This window comes from Hypanus sabinus, chromosome 9, assembly GCF_030144855.1.
Source record: "Hypanus sabinus isolate sHypSab1 chromosome 9, sHypSab1.hap1, whole genome shotgun sequence".
NCBI classification, from domain to species: Eukaryota; Metazoa; Chordata; class Chondrichthyes; order Myliobatiformes; family Dasyatidae; genus Hypanus; species Hypanus sabinus.
In genome coordinates this window covers 157,557,549-157,576,730 of record NC_082714.1, presented here as the reverse complement: position 1 = coordinate 157,576,730, position 19,182 = coordinate 157,557,549, and the positions used below count along the sequence as shown (strand labels likewise).

Sequence of the window (19,182 nt, the reverse complement as noted above, 5' to 3'; positions counted from 1 at the left end):
TTCACCTCAGATCTTTCTTGTATGCTATTCGTACAGTGCATTAAGGTAGAACAAGGCAAAACAATATCTGCAGAATAAAGTAACACCTACAGAGAAAATTCACGCTAGTGAACAATTCACGCTGCACTGGGGAACTTTTTGATTGTTTTTTAACAGCTGGTTAGAAACTATCCTTGATGTTGGTGGCAACATACTTTCAGGCTTTTGGATCTTCTGTCGGATAGCAGAGGGGAAAAGAGAGAATGCCCAGGAAAAAAAAATTCACTAGAAGGGATTTGGATTAGTAAATGAAGGTGAAGGACGACAGGGAAAGACCAGGACACTGGGATTTATTGGTGGGCTCTTGACAGAGAGATAGCACAGTTACAAGACAATAAGATGAAAAGATAAAGGAACAGAATCAGGCCATTTGGCCCATCGAGTCTGCTCCACCATTTCTTCACAGTTGACCCAATTTTCCTCTCAGCCCCAATCTCCAGCCTTCTCCCCGTATTCCTTCATGCCCTGACCAATCAAGAATCTATCAACCTCTGCCTTAAATATACATAAGGACTTGGCCTCTACAGCTGCCTGTGGTAAAGAATTCGACAGATTGACTGCTCTCTGGCTAAAGAAATTTCTCCTCACCTCTGTTCTAAAAGGACACCCCTCTATTCTGAGGCTGTGCCCTCTGGTCTTAGACTTCCCCACCATTGGAAATATCCTCTCCACATCCACTCTATCAAGGCCTTCATATGACAAGCCATTCAATCCTGGAATCATTTTCATGAATCTCCTTTGACCCCTCCAGTTTCAGTACATCCTTTCCAAGATTAGGGGCCCAAAACTGCTCACAATAAGCGAGGCCTCACCAGTGCCTTATAAAGTCTCAATTGCTTTCATTTTCCAGTCCTCTGCAAATGATTGCTAACATTGCATTTGCCTTCCCCACCTCAGACTCTATTTGCACATTAACCCTTAGGGAATCCTGCACAAGGACTCCCAAATCACCTTGCGATTCACACTTTGCATTTTCTCTCCATTTAGAAAGAGTCAGCTCTTTTATTCCTTCTACAAAAGTGCATGACCATACAGTTCCCAATACTATAATGATTTGATTTCATTTTTTTAGATTTTACCATTTGATTTCATTTTTCATTTATGTCAGAGCAACACCGCCCCCTCTGCCTTCCTGCCTGTCCTTTCGAAACAATGTGTATCCTTGGACATTCAGCTCTCTTTCTCTCTTATTCCATATAGTGTGCACATTCAAATATAAAGCCTTCAGTCCTGTATCCACCCTTTTCCATTTTTCCGCCTTTTATGTTGCAACTCATCTTGTTGACTGTAATTTTTCCCTATCAACAGCCATTCCACATTGCCTCTGTTTGTAAACCAGCCACCTCATCTTCCGCACTTTTATCTGCCTTTCCTATGATTCTCAATGTTACATTGAAATATACACAGCTCAGGACACTACATGCACCATGCTCAACCTTTTGATTCCTAACTTGGTCTGTGAGGTCTTACCAACATCTGGCTCCACAACCTCTCCACTGTTCAGGCATTCTGGTTCCCATCTCCCTGCAACTCTATAACTGTGCAGCATTAACAGACCTTCCTGCTGGGGTATTAGTTCCCCTCCAGCTCAGGTACAAGCCGTCCATCCTGTACAGTTCCCACCATCCCTGGAACAGAGCCCAATGAAAGTTGTATGCCCTCCCTCCTCCATCAACTCCTTAGCCCCGTATTAAACTGTATTACCTTCCTAGATGCGGCCAGGAGAATGTGACATGGATAGCAATCCTGAGCCAGGTGCTAGCGAGGCCAGGAACTAGGAAGATTATACAGTTTAGTGGGCTGAATGGCCTCATCCTATGCAGTGGACATCCAGCATTTGAAGAGTAAATTTAGGCCAAACTTAAGGACAGGAGTACTCACCTGTGAGTTTGGTGTAAGCCTCCATGTCATCAATGGCTGTTGACATTCTATACTGCCTCCCATCCGAGCCGCTGATCAGGATGTGTGGATCGGCCAACACCATTGCCTCCGTGATCCTGGTGGATTAGACAGAGACTGGGTTGGATTCATAAAGGCCCTTCAACCCACCCAAGTTCCTGCTAACCACCACGTACCTGTCCGATTGCAGAATTTACCACAGCCTTGCACACCACAGCGATTCAAGTTTTTGTCCAGATATTTCGTAAATGTCGTGACAGTACCGGCCTCCACAACCCCCTTTACGTGTTCCAGACTCCCATCACTCTCTAGACAAATTAAAATTGCTTCTCAGATCTCAACTAAATCGCTTATCACTGACCCTAAAACTTTGCCCTCCATTTTGCTATGATGGAAGATCCAAGCCCTCATAATTTTTTATGCCTCTGAATGGACACTGCCTTCTGCCTCCTCAAGGTAAACAAATCCAGGCTTATCCATTTTCTCCTCATAAATGGAGCACTCCATACTGGGCGATAGCCTGGTGAATTCCCTGCACACCCTCCCCAATACCATCATGTCTTTTCAAACACCTAGAGAGCTGGTGCAGTGACAACAACTTGATGCTTAACGTCACCAAAACCAAGGAGATGATCGTCGATTTTAGACAGTCTCAGCCTGAGCACACACCCCTCAGCATCAGCAGCTCCACAGTGGAGAGAGTGGAAAACATCAAGTTCCTTGGGGTGCAGATCTTGGACATTCTCACCTGGTCCAGGAACACCACTGGGATTGTGAAACGAGCCCAGCAGAGACTGCACTTTCTGAGGAAGCTTAAACAGCATCACTCCCCACTAATATCTTAACTACATTCTACAGAGGCGTGGTTGAGACTGTGCTGACCTTTTGCATAACAACCTAGTACTCCAGCTGCAGTGCTGCCGACAAAAAGGCCGTGCAGAGGGTGGTTAAGGGAGCAGAGAAGGTTATTGGGGTCTCCCTACCTTCTGTCCAAGACCTCTTTCAGAGTCGATGCCTCCAGAAGACACGGTACATCATTAAAGACCCTTCATATCCTCTCCATGAAATGTTTATTCTTCTGCCATCAGGTAAACATTACAGGAGCATCAAAACTAAAACCACAAGGCTACTAAACAGCTTCCTCCCATGGGCAGTCAGACTGCTAAACAACTGCTCTACCTGACTCTGCTTTGGACACTTATAACTTGCACTGGACACTTACAACTTGTTTTTAACTGACATGTGGCTGTTGTGTTTTACTATTTATTGTTATGTTTATTATTTAGTGTTGCGTTTATTATGTTATGATTGCACTGCTCCTGGGAAACGCTGTCTCATTCTGCCCTGCAGAGCTGATGTACGGTTAGAATGACAATAAAGTTTTTGAATCTTGGATCTTGATTAACTGAACTCAGAAAACTCACCCTCGTTCCTCAATCACACTTTCTTTACTTGTCTGGACTTTACCGTAACCCTTGCCTTGCTGCAACTTCCACATTGCAATAAGAAATAGTGCAAAAAAATACTACAATTGTGCTGTAACATTCATGGACCGTTCAGAAATCCGATGACGGAGGGGAAGAAGCTGCTCCTAAAACATTGAGAGTGAGACTTTAGGGTCATGGATTAAGGTAGTGAGAAGAGGGTATGTCCTGTGAGGGTCTTTAATGATTGATGCTGCTCTATCAGGTTTATTATTAGTGTCTTACATAATGTGCAGTCTGTTGTTTTGTGGCAGCAGTACAGTGAAAAGATGTAAAATTGCTATAAATTACAAAATAAATGAACAGTGCAAAGAGAAAGGAGAAACATGTCCTTTCAATGGTGTGGGCCACTCTCCATCCCAGGCAATCTTCTGGTGTCCTTATAAGGTTTGTAAAAAAGGGAGAGACTGGAATTTTTGTTCAAGAAGCAATTGCCAATTCTTTGCCAAATGTTGACCCCAATGATTCATTGTGCCTTAGGACATAATTCACACAAGCCAATACCAGTGACCCAGATTCAACCTCCGCTTTTGCCTGTACGGAATTTGTACATTCTTTCGGTGTACGTGAAAGTTTCCTCCAGGTGCTCCGGTTTCTTCCCACGGTCCAAAGACATACTGATTGGCAGGTTAATTGGTCATTGTGAATTGTCCCGTGATTAGGCTAGGACTAAATTGGGGGCGGCATAGCATGAAGGGCCGATTCCATGCTGTATCTCACCAAGCAAACAAATAAATTAATAAATGTGTTCGGGAAAGGTTGAATAACTTGGGACCTTTATTCCCCGGAGCTCAGGAGAATGAGGGGAAATCTGAAAGAGGACTTTGAGGGTGAAAAAAGGGTGAAAGCATACAGGCTTTTTCTTTTCGGGTTGGATAGGAACTGAACTAGAGGTCAAAGGTTTAGGATGAAGGTGAAATATTTCAGGGGAACCAGAGGGGAAATTTCTTCACTCAGAGGGTGGTGGATTCAGTATTATCTGGAAGCAGGTAGATGGGACTAGGAAGAGGATCAGGGTGGCATGGAGAAGTTTGGCCAAAGGGCCTGTTTCTGTACACAATGACACTTATAATGGGGGTTCTCAACCTAGGGTCCATGGATCCCTTGGTTAATGGTCAGGGTGCATGGCATAGAAAAGATGGGAACCCCTGCTCTATAATAACCTTTGAGGCTTAGGCTGGACAGTGAGGGAATAGAAAGGGGAAGTACACCCCACCTGCCAACGCAAGAATACTCACATACAACCAACGATGTTGCCCACTCTGTGCTGATAGGCCCTGCGATGCAAGGAGTTGCGTGTGTGAAACATGTTGTACAGATCGCCAACCTCCTGCAGGGAAAGATGGAAAAGGAGAGGGAGAGGTCATTTCACCCTTATCATTGTGTGTATGTCAGGAAAGGATCCCAGCAGTGACCAATTCTGTCACTATGACACTGTGGACACTGAAGAGTATCAAGTTACGAATAATTTGCTGATGTCAAGACAGTGACATCGTGGATGCAAGTTAGTTCATCAGAATGATGCTAATACCAATGTTCGATCAATTTACTCGTGTCAGTGTGCTCACCTCCATTTGCTGGTAAACAAATCATGACACCAAGACTGGGGGGTGTAGTGGACAGTGAGGAAGACCATCAGAGCTTGCAGTGGGATCTGGAGCAGCAAGAAAAATGGCAGGTGGAATTTAACGCAAATAAGTGCAAGGTGTTGTACTTTGGTAGGACCAACCAGGGTAGGCCTTACACAGTGGACGGTAGGGCACTGAGGAGTGTGGTAGAACAAAGGGAACTGGGAATACAGGTCCATAATTTGTTGAAAGAGGCAGTAAAGGTAGATAAGGTCATAAAGTAAGCTTTTAAAACACTGGCCTTCATAAATCAAAGTACTGAATACAGGAGATGGGATGCTATGTTGAAGTTCTACAAGTCACTGGTGAGGTCTGATTTGGAGTATTGTGTGCAGTTGTGGTCACCTACCTACAGGAAAGATGTGAATAAGGTTGAATGAGTACAGAAAAAATTTACAGAAGATTTGAAAGAGATATACAAAATTACAACGGGTATAGATTGGGTAAATCCAAGCAGGTTTATCCTACTGAGGTTGGGTAGGACTACAACTGGAGGTCATGGATTAAGGGAAAAAGCTGAAAAATTGAAGGGCAACATGAGGGAAAATTTCTTCACTCAAGAGGCTGGTGAGAATGTGGAACAAGATGCCAGCACAAGTGGTATATGCGAGCTCAATTTCAAAGTTTAAGCGAAGTTTGGATAGGTACATGGATAGTAGAGTTATGGAGGTCTATGGTCCCAGTACAGGTCAATGGGAGTAGGCAACTTGAATGGTTTCAACATGGACTAGACGGGCTGAAAGGCCTATTTCTGTGCCGCTCTTTTCTATGACTCTATAAAGCAAGGGCACATGGAGGGGAGAGCTCCTTTACCGAGTTACTTGATATCAGCAGAACGCAGTGTTGTACAGAACCCTCAGCTCATCTCCCACAGGCTGACAAAGGTGCCTCAATTATCTGATCCCACTGACCATTTGCCTGTACTCAGCCCATATCTCTCTGAACCTTTCCTATCCGAGAACCTAGCTGAGTCTCTTCTAAACTATTAGAGCAGGCTGCTGGAACCAAGGCTCCAGAAAACACACAAGAAACTCATCGCATCCATCACCTTATCTCGGGTGCATATGAGGTTCTTTTTGCCAACTTCACAAACTCGAGCAAACTTGAGGAAGCGTTCAAAGTCAAAGTTGTTTCGGATTCCCAGGTGGTGACAGTCCCTTCAGAAACAAGACAAGATACATCAATGGCACCATCCATTACATCAGGGCTAAAGCAGCCACACGTACTGACGAACATTCACACTGGCTGCTGAGATCACTATATCAGCAGTGAAGAAAAAAGCTGCGTCTTAAATTTCACTTCCAACCAACAATGGGTTAATTTTATTATAGCCTCCTGTCAGTTCAGGGATGATCCTTTTAAAGGGTAGCATGGTGGAGATGCATCTCTATCAAAGGAGGTGTAAGATGCTCCTTCCCTCCGCTAGCCTGCGGATCACCCTTGGCCAAGTTGTAGCACCTGCTTCGCCCCACTGATCAGGATCACACGAAGCCATGGGAGCAGGTGGGGGGAATGGTCATACGAGCAGCTGGTGTATATCACAAGTCCTGGTTATGCAACCACTGACACTAGGCAGACAATCTCTGAAGAGTATTGATAATAGCTGGGGTCACCCGTCTGGTAAAGACGTTGCCCAGAAGGCGGCAATGGCAAACCACTTCTGGAGAAAAATTTGCCAAGAACAATCATGATCATGGAAAGTCCATGATCACCTACATCATATGACATGGCACACACATTGACTGTTTGCTCCTCTCCATAGATGCTGCCTGAGCTGCTGAGTTCCTCCAGCACTTTGTGTGTGTTGCTCTGGATTTCCAGCATCTGTGGAACCTTTTGTGCTGAGGAATTGCATAAATTGACAACTTTAAGTTGGAAAAAGCTGTCGATTTATGCAATTCCTAAACACAAAAGGGGAGGGGGGGGGAGGCAAATGGCTTCAACTCCATGAAGTGCAAACAGGGGCTATGCTCTTCTAAGGCCCCTCTTGCCTGGCTAACTGTATCACTTGCAACCACAATCAATTCTGCTATGTTTCATATTCTGGTAATAAAGTGATTCTGATTCCCAACGTTCACGGGTCGGCCGAGGTCGAGGACGGACAATGGAGCCCATCCTGAGAGAAGAAAAAAGAACAAGTTCAGGAGAGACACAGGAGCCCACCCAGAGCCAAAGGAGCTGCACCTCAATGAGCAGTCATGCCTTCAGGAGCAACACACATCACAAGAACCTGGGTTTGCTGCTCAAATATGAGTGCATCCAGTCAGAAACAGTCGAGCTTGCAAGGATTAGCTTACTGTGACCATTCCAATTTCCAGGTAAGTGTACACTGAGGAAAGACAATAGACAATAGGTGCAGAAGTAGACCATTCGGCCCCTCGAGTCTGCACCGCCATTCTGAGATCATGGCTGATCATTCACTATCAATACCCAGTCCCTGCCTTGTCCCCATATCCCTTGATTCCCCTATCCATCAGATATCTATCCAGCTCCTTCTTGAAAGCATCCAGAGAATTGGCCTCCACCGTCTTCCGAGGCAGTGCATTCCACACCTCCACAACTCTCTGGGAGAAGAAGCTCTTCCTCAACTCTGTTTTAAATAACTGACCTCTTATTCTCAATCCATGCCCTCTGGTACTGGACTCTCCCAACATCTGGAACATATTTCCTGCCTCAATCCTATCAAATCCTTTAATTATCTTAAACGTTTCAATCAGATCCCCTCTCAATTTCCTCAATTCCAGCGTGTACAAGCCCAATCTGCGTAAGACAGCCCTGCCATCCCAGGAATCAACCTAGTGAATCTACGCTGCACTTCCTCAATTGCCAGAATGTCCTTCCTTAAACCTGGAGACCAAAACTGTACACGATATTCCAGGTGTGGTCTCACCAGGGCCCTGTACAAATGCAAAAGGACATCCTTGCTCTTGTACTCAATTCCCCTTGTAATAAAGGCCAACATTCCATTTGCCCTCTTCACTGCCTGTTGCACTTGCTCATTCACCTTCATTGACTGATGAACTAGGACTCCTAGGTCTCTTTGCATTTCTCCCTTACCTAACTCTACACCGTTCAGACAATACTCTGCCCTCTTGTTCCTGCTTCCAAAGTGGATAACTTCACATTTATTCACATTGAATGACATCTGCCAAGTATCTGCCCACTCACCCAGTCTATCCAAGTCACCCTGTATTCTCCTAACGTCCTCTTCGCATGTCACACTGCCACCCAGTTTAGTATCGTCAGCAAACTTGCTGATATAGTTTTCAATGCCCTCATCTAAATCGTTGACATAAATCGTAAAGAGCTGTGGTCCCAATACAGAGTCCTGTGGTACCCCACTAGTCACCTCCAGCCAGTCCGAGAAACACCCATTCACTGCTACCCTTTGCTTTCTATCTGCCAACCAGTTTTCTATCCATGTTGAAACCCTGCCCCCAATGCCATGAGCTCTGATTTTACTCACCAATCTCCTATGTGGCACCTTATCGAATGCCTTCTGAAAATCTAGGTATACAACATCCACTGGCTTACCCTCGTCTAACATCCTTGTTACACCCTCAAAAAACTCCAACAGATTAGTCAAGCATGATTTGCCCTTGGTAAATCCATGCTGGCTCAGCCTAATCCTATTACTGCCATCAAGATGTGCCACTATTTCGTCCTTAATAATGGACTCAAGCATCTTCCCCACGACTGACATTAGGCTAACAGGGCGATAGTTCTCCGTTTTCTCCTTCCCTCCCTTCTTGAAAAGTGGGACAACATTAGCCACTCTCCAATCTTCAGGAACTGATCCTGAATCTAAGGAACATTGGAAAATGATTACCAATGCATCCGCAATTTCCTGAGCCACCTCTTTTAGAACCCTCGGATGCAGACCATCTGGACCCGGGGATTTATTAGCCTTCAGTCCTACCAGTCTACTCATCACAGTTTCTTTCCTAATGTCAATCTGTCTCAATTCCTCTGATATCTTATGACCCTGGCCCATCCATACATCTGGGAGATTGCTTGTGTCCTCCCTGGTGAAGACAGATCTAAAGTACGCATTAAATTCTGTTGCCATTTCCCTGTTTCCCATAACAATTTCTCCCAATTCATTCTTCAAGGGGCCAACGTTGTTCTTAACTATCTTCTTTCTCTTCACATAGCTAAAAAAGCTTTTGCTATCCCCTTTTATATTCCTGGCTAGACTGAGCTCATACCTGATTTTTTTCTCTCCGTATTGCTTTTTTAGTTAAGATCTGCTGTTCCTGAAAACTTTCCCAATCATCTATATTCCCACTCATCTTAGCCCTGTCATACTTCTTTTTCTTTAATGCTATACAATCTCTGACTTCCTTTGTCAACCACTGTGGCCCCTTCCCCCTCTTTGAATCCTTCCTTCTCATTGGAATGAACTGCTTTTGCATCTTTTGTATTATGCCCAAGAATATCTGCCACTGCTGATCCACTGTCTTTCCTGCCAGGGCATCCGCCCATTTAACTTTGGCCAGCTCTTCCCTCATGGCTCCGTAGTCTCCTTTATTTAATTGCAACACTGACACCTCTGATCTGCCCTTATCCCTCTCAAATTGTAGATAAAAACTTATTATTTTATGATCACTACTTCCTAATGGCTCCTTTACTTCAAGATCACTTATCAATTCCTGTTCATTACACATCACCAAGTCCAAAATAGCCTTGTTCCTGGTTGGCTCAAGCACAAGCTGTTCCAAAAATACATCCCTTAGACACTCCACAAACTCCCTATCCTGGGGTCCAGCACCTACCTGATTCTCCTAGTTCACCTGCATGTTGAAATCTCCCATAATGACTGCATTACCTTTAGCACATGCCAATGTTAACTCCCTAATCAACTTGTACCCAATATCCACGCTACTGTTTGGGGGCCTGTACACAACACCCATTAGGGTCTTTTTCCCCTTACTGTTCCTCAGCTCAATCCACACAGACTCTACTTCCCCTGTTCCCAAGTCACCTCTTGCTAAGGACTGAATCTCATTCCTCACCAACAGGGACACCCGACCCCCTCTTCCCATATTTCTGTCTCTACGATAGCACGTATACCCTGGTACACTCAATTCCCAGGCCTGATCCCCTTGCAGCCATGTCTCTGTTATCCCAACAATATCGTAGTTCCCCATTTTCTTCTAAGCTTCAAGCTCATCTGTCTTATTTCTGACACTACGCGCATTCAAGTATAGAATTCTTAGCCCAAACCTCCTCTCTTTGCTTAAAACACTGTCTATTGTACCTAACCCAGCTCCTTGAACTTCCATCGGGCTAATTGCACCTTGAATTTTGATGACCTTCTCAAGATCACCCAAACCTTCTACACATTTAACCCCATGCTCCTTCTGACCAACCCTCTGGATCTGGATCCCTGCCCCCTGCACATCTAGTTTAAACCCCCCCCGAGCAGCACTGGAAGGAAGACACAGCTGAAGGAACACTCATAGCCAGCTGATGAAGACCAGAGGGAGGCTGACTTACCTGGCCAGGTAATCCCACTTATCGACATCAATCCCGGTTCGTTTGTTGGCAACGATTTCATACAGAAAGCCTTTCTCTTGAGGACGGCCTTTGTACGGCCACTGGGGAGACGAGATGGTAGAGTTAGTGACAGGAGCAGTGCACAGGAGAGTGAAGATGGAATCACCACTCAGGCTCTCCCTCTCTCTCCACAACGCAGATGGAGAGTAACACCAGTGAGCAAACCATACCATGCTGGCCTAGGATGAGATGTAGCACCTTGCCCAACAGAACCCATCACCTTCCACCAGTTCTTCTCCTTCCCTTTAACCATGGTCCTCTCCTCTCCTATAAGATTCCCCTTCTCCTGCCCTTTACATTTTTCCACATACCACCTCCTAGCTTCTCACTTCATCCCCCTCTCCTACCCACCCAACTTACCCCTCACCTAGTCTCTCCTACCAGCTTCTACTCCTTCCCTTATCCCCCCCCCCCCACCCTCTCCTTCTGGCTTCTGCCCCTTTCCTTTCAATCCTGATGAACAGTCTCAGCCCAAAACATCAACTACTTTCTCCCCTGCCTGACCTACTGAGTTCCTCCAGCATTTTGTGCGTGCTGCTCAGCTCCTCTTACCTCCTCAGTACAAAACTCTTCCCCATGGTGCTTGTATCATGGCCAGAGGACTTAGGTTTTAGGTGAGGATGAAGAAGTTTGGATATGACTTGAGGAAGAATTTCTTCACCCAGAGGACTGCTGGAACTTGGAACACACAACCATAACGGGCGGTGGAGGTAGGTACTCTCATCACATTTAAGAAACAGCTATAGACAAGCATCTGAATCAACGAAAACACAGAAGGCCACGGACGTTCTGGTAAAAGGAATTGAGGATGATGGTTATGTGATGGCCTGTAAGGCACGATGTGCCAAAGAGCCTGGTACTGTATCACAGGTTGACACGATGGCCAGGATGGTGAACCTGTGGCATGCTTCCAAGATGGCACGCACAAAAGTTTTATTGGCTCTTAGCATGCAGTGATGTCCCTTGATTCTTTAAACCACACCCATAATGTAAAGATACAAAATGATTATTGTTACTGAAGGACTCGTCACAACCTGAGAGCAGTGGGATGTTTTCACAGTAAATGTCTCACCCCTGCTTGGCGCCAACTAGATGGTTGCGAGAACAACTGACATGGGACGAAACGTTTTGAGATCCTCGCAGATCTGGTGTACATATCACTATTTGGATAGTAAATAGTTACAATAACAATACTATATAGGAATGTAATTGTTCCAATTGTCTTGCAAAAAATATAATTATTAATAATTTTTGAACAAATTTTCTAATTCATTTATTTCAATCTAGCTGTTACATTTTTATTAATAGCAAAACAATGAATATAAATAAGCAACAGGGCTCATCTGTTTTCCTTAAAAATGTCCATAGTTACACTGGAAAATAAAGATTTTGCTTCCTGAATACTTTTTGGTGTACTTTATAGATTTCAGGCCACTGATCATGAAAATGGCCATGAAATTTCCTATCACACACCATTTTTGTGAAATTGCCTACATTTGTTATTTCAATTCATAATTCCAGTCAGAATAACTAATGCCAAGACTAAGGAAAGCATTTTTTGTTGGTCCACAGATCAAACAGGTTACCAATGACAGGCAATTCAAAGTAGTTTTAGTGACACAGGAGAAAAATCACATGGCAGGCATTCAAGGACATTGTTGAAAATTGTCTTGGCAAACCAAACCACGTGCAGCTGGTTGACAACTTGCTTCAGGCATGCAAAACCATATCACTAAAGACTCATTTTCTGCATTCCCAGTTAGACTGCTTCCGTGCAAATCCTGACGCTGTCAGTGACAAGCACGGTGAAAGATTTCACCAGAATATTGCGGTCATGGAGAAACAGTATCAGGGCAACCGGATTCCATCAATTCCGGCTGATTGTTGTTGGAAACTTAAGTTTGAAGCCTCAGACTTGGAAGTCAAACGAAAATCATCAAAACGGGGATACGAGTAGTCTGAAATTATATTTGTGTTCAGTTTCAAGCAGTCTATTAGAAACAAAAATAATCTAAGAAATCAACAGTTCTGAAAAAATCTGCTGTTTAGTACTACTGATACTAGTGTCTTGGATATCTCTGCTCAAAATTACCACGGCACAGGAGAGAATTATTCTTTTTTTTAAGAAGTTAATCACCAAATATGAGCACACGCAATCAAAAATGTCCACTGCCCCTCCTTTCACTGACCTGTAGCCATTCTGCCCCATGTGGTTATTTGATATGTCTGACTTCTTTGGGCTGTGCTGTTTGTGACCTTTCTGTCATACAGACCAGCATAGAAAGATCTGTAGGTCCACAATATGGCCCTCTGTGAGAATATTACTGAGCAGTCCTCTTCATTAAGGCTGTCGGTTACAGGGCTCCCCTGAGTGTGAGCACATCTCATCCTGTTCCACGGTACAGACCCTGGTTTCTTTCTCCCTGCTCCTTGGTTCAACATTGGCACTTACCACCGACCCTTTCAGAGGATTACCCTCTCCATGAATCAATGTCGCTGGGCCTCGGATCTGTTCCTTTATAAACTCCACATCTTCTGGCAGCACCAGGCCATAGCTCTGTAGTACCCCTTCCAACTTATTGGAGGAGATCAAGTGCTGGAACATAGCTATCGAAGCATCCTCGTGCTGCACAAATAACAAATCAGAGGAGAGAGTGAGTCATCATTCTACACAAATGAATAACAAATAAAATTAACATTTCATTGTCCGGGAACAAATGCTTAGGCTACATCCACACTAGACCAGATAAATCCATAACCAAAGCTCTTTCTCTTCGTTTTGACCCCTCATCCACACTGAAACGGCATTTTCCTCCCCCAAAAACAGAGATTTTCATAAACACTCTCCAGAGTGAATAAATCTGAAAAAGCTTAATATCCGGCATAGTGTGTATGGGGTAACCGGCTATTTTTAAAATCGCTGTCTTGACATGCCGGAACAAATATTGGCAGCAGTGGGGCATTTCATTGTTTTCTTGAATGCAACCTCCAACACCACAATAATATCTGACAAAAGATGTGTAACAGCCTAATGTCACATTGTATGGAAATACAAGATAACACTGATGAAGACATGTTTTATACATTTAACAAGGTGCTTTATTAATGTATTGCTTGTGCAGACATTCAATAGATGCAATTGTCACTTTTGCCCAGTAACTTGTTTTATTGCACGTTAAATACAGCAGAATAATACAGAAAGACATGGCAAAAGTAACGGCAAACAAATGAGGTAACAGCAAATTTCACTTTTGCCCAGTAACAAGCCTTATTGCATTTAGTTGTAGCTGTCGTCCCTTTCATTGGTGAAAAGACTATGGCTGCAGGAAATGTTTCTGGACAAATGCACACCAACTCTTTCGTTTGGCTATAATTTCCTTTTAAGTTTTTCTAGTCTGTAACTGGACAATCACGCACCAAGTATGCCATTTCTTCTTCACTTGTTTTCTAAGTGTTCTGCGCATGCCCAGTAGGAGGAGATTCGCCCAAGTAATATCTGTTTTAATGTGGACAGAGGTATTTTTAAAAACACCTAGTGTGGACGCCTGTCGTTTTTACGTGAAACCAGCATTTACAAAATTATCCGGTCTAGTGTGGATGTAGCCTTAGTTTACCCCCTGTAGTGAATCTCAGATTGAAAAATTCTCAGATAACCAGCTTTATCTGAAATCCGTAGTTCACGCTCAAAGTCTGGCCTTTTCACTAGCTTGGTCTGAGGTATTTGAAGGACTAAGTCAAGGCTTTCCTCGTGGAATGGAATTTAACCAGAGGGGAAATGGAAACAGCTGAGAAAGAAATATGGTTTTACACAGCAACGGAAGCAGGAAAACTACGGTCAAAGAGGGGAATTTAAGGAGACATTATCCAACCATAAAGGTACATGGAGGGGCAAATTGTGTTGAGGAAGCAGGGAGTCTTCAGAAAGGCTCAGACATTATAGGAGAATGGGTAAAGAAGTAGCAGATGGAATACAGTGTAGGAAAGTGCATGGAAGAAGGAATAAAGTTGTAGACTGTTTTCTAAATCCTTCAAGAGGACCTCAACTTTGTCTTAAGAGTTTGAAGCTTGTGTGCCTCACTGACCCAGACAGCTACATTGGCTGGAGTCAGGGCCTTATGCTTTGGCTCTTGGTAGGATCACCAATACCAAACAAAGGGTCGAGGTCAGACCACAAAGGGTATAAAGGGTAGTAGTCCACCGATTCTCCAGGTTCTGCGTTTCAGTTCAGTGCTAACAACACTGACTGGTTAAAATAAAAACTGCTACAAACACAGCAATGCTCCTATATCTATGTGTGGATAGACAGAGGACCTTCATTGCTATGCCAAACACCAGTGGCGTAACAGGCAGTAAGCATGTACTCACTAAATGGGGAGCAAATTCAGAAATGAGATGTACAAAGGAATTTACAGGATTCCCTAAAGGTTAACTTGAGTCAGTGGTAAGGAAAGCAAATACAATGTTAGCATTCATTTCGTGAGGACTAGAGTACAAACCAAGGATGTAATGCTGAAGCTATACAAGACACTGTCAGAGAACATCTGGAGCTCTGTAAGCAGCTTTGGCTGCTGTGTTTAAGAAAAGATGTGCTGGCATTAGAGAGCACCCAAAGGAGGTTTACAAGAATGATAGAGTTAATGCACAGGTGTTTGATGGCTCTGGGCTTGTACTTGCTGGAGATAAGGAAGAATGTGGGGTTAAGGATCACTGAAACCTAACAAATAGTGTAAGACCTGTATGGCATGGATATGGGGAAGATATCCCCTTTGTGGGTGAGCTAGGATCAGAGGAGACAGCCTCAAAATAGAAGTTTGCCCCTCTAGCTCAGAGATAAGGAGGAATTTTTTTAAGCCACAGGATGGCGAATCTGTGAAATTCATTGCCACAGCCAGCTGAGGAGGCCAAGCCACTGGATACATTTAAAGCAGAAGTTGGAAGGTTCTTGACTAGTAAGGATGTTAAAGGTTACAGGAAGAAAGCAGAATGGGGTTGAGAAGGAAAATAAATTGGCCATGATGGAATTGCAAAGTACACTTAGGAGCAGAATTAGGCATTTCAGCTCACCATGTACATCTAATGATCATTGAAACTGAAGCTCACAGATGGAGCCATGGAGATCCCAAGATCATTTCCAGTTCTACATATGGATTCCAAGATGTGGTAGAGGCGCAAGATTTTATTTAAGCCTTCATGATTAACTGAACTTCATAAATGCTTAATTCTATTTTTTCTAAACTAAGTGTCTTCATCAAATACATTCTATTCACACGAGACAGATAGGAAGAAAATTAATTCTTCAACAATTCCAGAAATGGCAAAGAATCATAGTGGCATTCTCTTTACTGGAAATCTACAGCTTCACACCAAAATGAATTTCCTCAAAAACATGTCCCCACTGATGGACCCTGGCACTCAGTCTACTACCCTGGCTCTGCGAACACAAGCCCTTACTCAGAGTCTTCGGAGAACATTACCTTCCATTTCAAGCCTTTCCGCGTCTGGGGGATAAATTTTCCGTCAAACATGTGTGAAAATGGCCCGTGACCTGTGAAACAAAACATGAGTCACAATGGAAAGACACTGGCCTCAGTCTAAAGTTGTATCAACAAGAGGTCTTCTCCAAAAGCAGTATACAGGAATGCCAGTCCAGCTCACTGCCTCAAGAAACGTGACCTGTCCCTGTAAAACTGCTCAAAGGGACTGGGTACGTAAGTGTTTGAATAGACAGGGACTGATTAGGGATAGTCAGCATGGCTGTGTGTGTGGTTGGTCATGTCTAACCAATCTTTTTGAGTAGGTTACCAGGAAAGCTGATGAAGGCAAGACAGTGGATGTTGCTGACATGGACTTTAGCAAGGCCTTTGACAAGATCCTGCATGGGAGGTTGGTCAGAAGGTTCAATCGCTTGATATTCAGGATGAAGTAGTAAAACGGATTCAATATTGGCATTGCGGGAGAAGCCAGAGAGTGATAGTAGATGGTTACCTCCCTGACTGGAGGCCTGTGACCAGTGGTGTGCTGCAGAGATCTGTCTTGAGTCCACTGATGTTCGCCATGTATGTCAACCATCTGGATGATAATGTGGTAAACTGGATCAGCAAATTTTGCAGATGACACCAAGATTGTGGGGGTGTGGTGGACGGCAAGGAAGGCTAACAAAGCTTGCAGTGGGATCTGGATCAGCTGGAAAACTGGACTGGAAAACATCAGATGGAACTTAATGTCAAAAGTATGAGGTGTTACACTTGGGAGGTCAAACAAGGGTAGGACTTACACAGCAAGTGGTAAGGCACCAAGAATTGCAATGGAACAGACAGATCTGAATACAGGATATGGAATCCTTGAAAGTAGCATCACAAGTAGGTAAGATCATAAACAGAGCTTTTGGCACATTAGCTTTCACAAATCAAAATACTAAATATTTATTAAGATGTTATGATGAAGTTGGCGAAGCCTAATTTGGAGCATTGTGCAGTTCTGGTCACCTACTTACAGGAAATATATCAATAAGATTGAAAATGTTCAGAGAAAATTTACAAGGATGTTGCCATGACTTGAATACCTGGGTTAGAGGGAAAGGTTGAATAGTTTAGGACTGTATTCCCAGGAGCACAGGAGAGTGAGGGGAGACTTGATAAGACACCTACAAAATTATGAGAGGCATAGATAGACTGTGTAAAGACAAGCAGGCTTTTTCCACTGAGATTGGGTGAGACTAGAATGAGAGGTCATGGGTCAAGGGTAAAAGGTGAAATGTTTAAGGAGAACCTGAGGAAGAAATTCTTCACTCAGAGTGTGTTGTGAGTGAGGAACGAGTTGCCAGCGGAAATGGTGCACGTGGGTTCAACAGCAAAATTTAAGAGTAGCTTGGATAAGTACATGGATGGGAGGGGTAAGAGGGTCCATGGGCCAGGTGTGTGTCAGGGGGACTGGACAGATTAACAGTTCAGCATGGAAGGGGCTGTTTCTGTGCTGTCATGCTTTAGTCCCATGCTTAATAGGAGCACATAGCAGTCCAATTCAACTGCCCTGCTCCTCCTTCCCAAAGGCAATAGTTCCTCCTGCTTCACTGTGGATGCCACCATATTTACCACACCTCACCAAGTGCATAACCTTCATATACAACTGCCTCCAGCCACTGTCATGAGATTTTTGACAGCGAACCCATGCACTCACTTTCAAGACTCTTCAACTCAGATTTTCAATATCTATTACATGAGTTACTACTTTGTTTTTTGTTCATTTTTGTACTTGCACAATCAGCTGTCTTTTATACATTGCCTGTTTGTCCATCTTTGAACTTTGAAGAGCATCATGCCAATTCTACCTTCTCTGCTATACATGCCAATGACTAGGAAACAAAATCAGAGGTTCTCAAAATGCATTCCTTAGGCCATGCCATCAAAGACTAAGCCCTTTGGATAGAAAACTGCCATGCCCCTTTGCTTCGAGGCCATGTGTGAATAACCTACACTTTACAAAAATACAATGAGGCCTCACCAAACCAAACCCTCCATCGCCTGTGTGGTGCCTTGACCCGTGAGGCAGTTCTACCGTGATAGAGCTGCACACGCTCACCTAGATCGTGGCAGAGTCCAGCGATCTGAACACACAGGATGTCCCGATGGTTAATCCGAAGTTCCGGTTGGCGGCCAGACAGGGCTTTCACCAGTTCTCCTGCCAGATGTGCCACACTGCAGGGCAAAGAGACAGTAATAAGTAAAAACAATCTTTATTTCATCATCTGCCTTCAAATACTGATTATCCCAAGAAGACCTTAAGACTGGGTTTCCAACCTTTTTTTTTATGCAATGGCCCCCTACCATTAACCAAGAGGTTTGTGGACCCCAGGTTGAGAATCCCTGTTTTAAGACATAGGATCAGAATAAAGTATTCGGCCCATCGAGTCTGCTCCGCCATTTGATCATGGATGATTTACTTTCCCGCTCAACCCCAATCTCAGCCTTCTCCCCATAACCGTTGACACCCTTCCTAATCAAGAAACTATCAACCTCCGCTTTAGATATACTGAATGACCTGGACTTCACAACCACTGGTGGCAATGAATTCCACAGAGTCACCACTCTCTGGCAAAAGAAATTCCCCTTCAGCTCAGTTCTAAAACCCACAATTAATCTAAATGAACACAGCTGCCCAGTCACAGACCGCGGAAGTTCATCAACACAAAGTTCTTCACAATGATGATATCTTAAATACAAGTACCTAGTAACAGGCAAGATGGCGGCGTGACGCAGCATGCAGCGGCCGCTTTGGAATGAATATCTGTAATCTGTCATGTAGGATGCCGTGTACAATCCTGATTTGATGGAGGCGGACATGAGAAGCACGGAGCAACATCTGGTGAAACTTTTGAAATGCCTGTTTCGCTGCTGCTGCTACTGTGCGATTGGAAAAATCTCCGGGAGGAAGGCCCTGAATCCTCGGCTTTGCCTGGCGGCCAGTGCTGCGGTCGAAGCGCTCGGCAGAGATGGTGCTCGGTGCTCGGTGCTCGATGTCGGAGGCTCGAAGTTTTCGGACGGACTCAGAGTTGGCTGTGGTTGGAGCTCCCAAAG

General features: G+C 44.2%; 1 protein-coding gene across 2 annotated transcripts in view; it reads right to left on the bottom strand.

The window, feature by feature from the left end:
• The window catches only part of LOC132399952 (deoxynucleoside triphosphate triphosphohydrolase SAMHD1-like), a 64,418-nt gene that overhangs the window by 21,899 nt on the left and 23,337 nt on the right, over positions 1–19,182 (bottom strand). For both annotated transcript variants that reach the window (XM_059980925.1, XM_059980924.1), the window contains 7 exons: positions 18,188–18,303; positions 16,084–16,154; positions 13,062–13,235; positions 10,550–10,650; positions 6,099–6,207; positions 4,661–4,752; positions 1,921–2,036 (listed from right to left, as the gene is read on the bottom strand). In XM_059980925.1, coding sequence (XP_059836908.1) covers positions 1,921–2,036; positions 4,661–4,752; positions 6,099–6,207; positions 10,550–10,650; positions 13,062–13,235; positions 16,084–16,154; positions 18,188–18,303 — 779 coding nt within the window. The remainder of the gene's footprint in view (positions 1–1,920; positions 2,037–4,660; positions 4,753–6,098; positions 6,208–10,549; positions 10,651–13,061; positions 13,236–16,083; positions 16,155–18,187; positions 18,304–19,182) is intronic.